Source organism: Apteryx rowi, unplaced genomic scaffold (genome assembly GCF_003343035.1).
Source record: "Apteryx rowi isolate R43461 unplaced genomic scaffold, aptRow1 scaffold_3179, whole genome shotgun sequence".
NCBI classification, from domain to species: Eukaryota; Metazoa; Chordata; class Aves; order Apterygiformes; family Apterygidae; genus Apteryx; species Apteryx rowi.
Window position 1 is genome coordinate 1 of NW_020449618.1, and position 1,528 is coordinate 1,528.

The 1,528-nt window shown below is 52.3% G+C and overlaps 1 protein-coding gene across 1 annotated transcript; it reads right to left on the bottom strand.

Moving 5' to 3' along the window:
• Positions 1 to 5: 5 nt before the first annotated feature.
• LOC112968456 (olfactory receptor 51A7-like) lies at positions 6 to 647 on the bottom strand (the record flags this gene model as incomplete). Its single annotated transcript, XM_026070728.1, has 1 exon — positions 6 to 647. A coding segment is annotated over one exon (642 nt), but the record flags the coding sequence as incomplete, so codon positions are not given.
• Between the last annotated feature and the right edge of the window lie 881 nt (positions 648 to 1,528).

Genomic DNA, 1,528 nt, shown 5'->3' on the forward strand with positions numbered 1-1,528 from the left:
AGGCCCATGGTGGAGACAACGACAAACAGCCCAAGGATGCTGTTGATTCTTCTGTCAGAGCAGGACAGCTTCATGACGTCCTGGTGCAGGCAAAAGGAGTGGGAGAGGACATTGGGAAGGCAGAACTGCAGCCGGCGGAGAAGAATGGGGGTAGGCATTACCATAAAAGCACTCCTTACAGCAAATGCCAGCCCAATCCTGAGGACAGTCGAGTCTGTCAGGATGGARGTGTACCTGAGGGGCTGCTGGATGGCCACAAAGCGATCCAAGGCCATGGCCAGCAGCACGGCTGACTCCATGAGGGAGAACGTGTGGATGAAGTACAGTTGGGCAATGCAGGAGTTGACATTCACCTCCCGGGAGTTGAGGAGGAAGATGCTCAGCATTGTGGGCATGGTGGACACCGAGAGGCCCAGGTCAGAGAGGGCCAACATGCTCAGGAAATAGTACATGGGCTGGTGGAGGCTCGGCTCCGTGTGGATGATGAAGAGGATGGTGCAGTTGCCCAGAACTGCAACCATGTACATGGTACACAGTGGAATGGTGAGCCAGGACTGGACATTTTCTAGCCCGGGGATGCCCGTCAGGAGGAATACGGCTGGGCTGTCCACGGTGAGATTGGAAAGCATTATGATACTACGCTGATACTGTCAGTTCTGTGCCCTAGGGCTAAAAGCAGTGGTGTTAGTTGAAAGCAGCATGAATGTCAAAGACCCTGTCTGTGCACAAGCAAAAAGCCCTCCTGAAATGACAAAGGCRCTGTAGAGAAGTGGACATATGGGTATCCGTTGCCAGCATGGAGAACAACCTCGCACACGCCAAATTTTGCAAACTGTGCATTTTCATCTTCACTGCTGGCTCACAGCCTTGCTGAGACTCCACTTCAAAGTCGTCTTGGCCTTACCAAGGGCTGTGCTTGGCTGTACCAGCAGGCAGTGGATTTTGCCCGTGCCCAGTGCACAGTCACAAAACTGGCACTTGGACTTCAACAAAGGCCATGAGCACACTTGCAGTGTCAGTGCCCAGAGATGAGGAGTACAGGCTAGGACACTTCCTATGGTGGGTGCATGGGATTAGGGCATGGCTGGTGGCCAGCTGTGGATTTCAGAGATGTCTCAGGAAAACTTGGTCTAAAGGAAAAGAGACTTGGGGAATCTGAAATGAACAACCGGAAAGGCAGACAGGGGGATTTTTTTATGACATTCACAGAATCACAGAATGATTGAGGTTAGAAGGGACCTCTGGAAATCACCTGGTTGCCTTCGGGGAACTGCTGCCTGCTGCGTTGCCTGCCCCATCCCAGGCACTTTGGTGCCCGGGTTCCAAGAGACTCCACTGAGGATGGGACTGTGRCAGCATTGGCCAGGTCTGGATGTAACTAACCTGTATTCAAAGATCATGTGGGGCCTTCTGGAGATGGCAGTAGCAGATATAAATACTGGGAGCTTGCACCAAAGCCATACCAGCACCTTATCACTAAACTAACCCCGGGTTTAGCCTAGACAAACAAGTCAAATGTCAAGCCTTC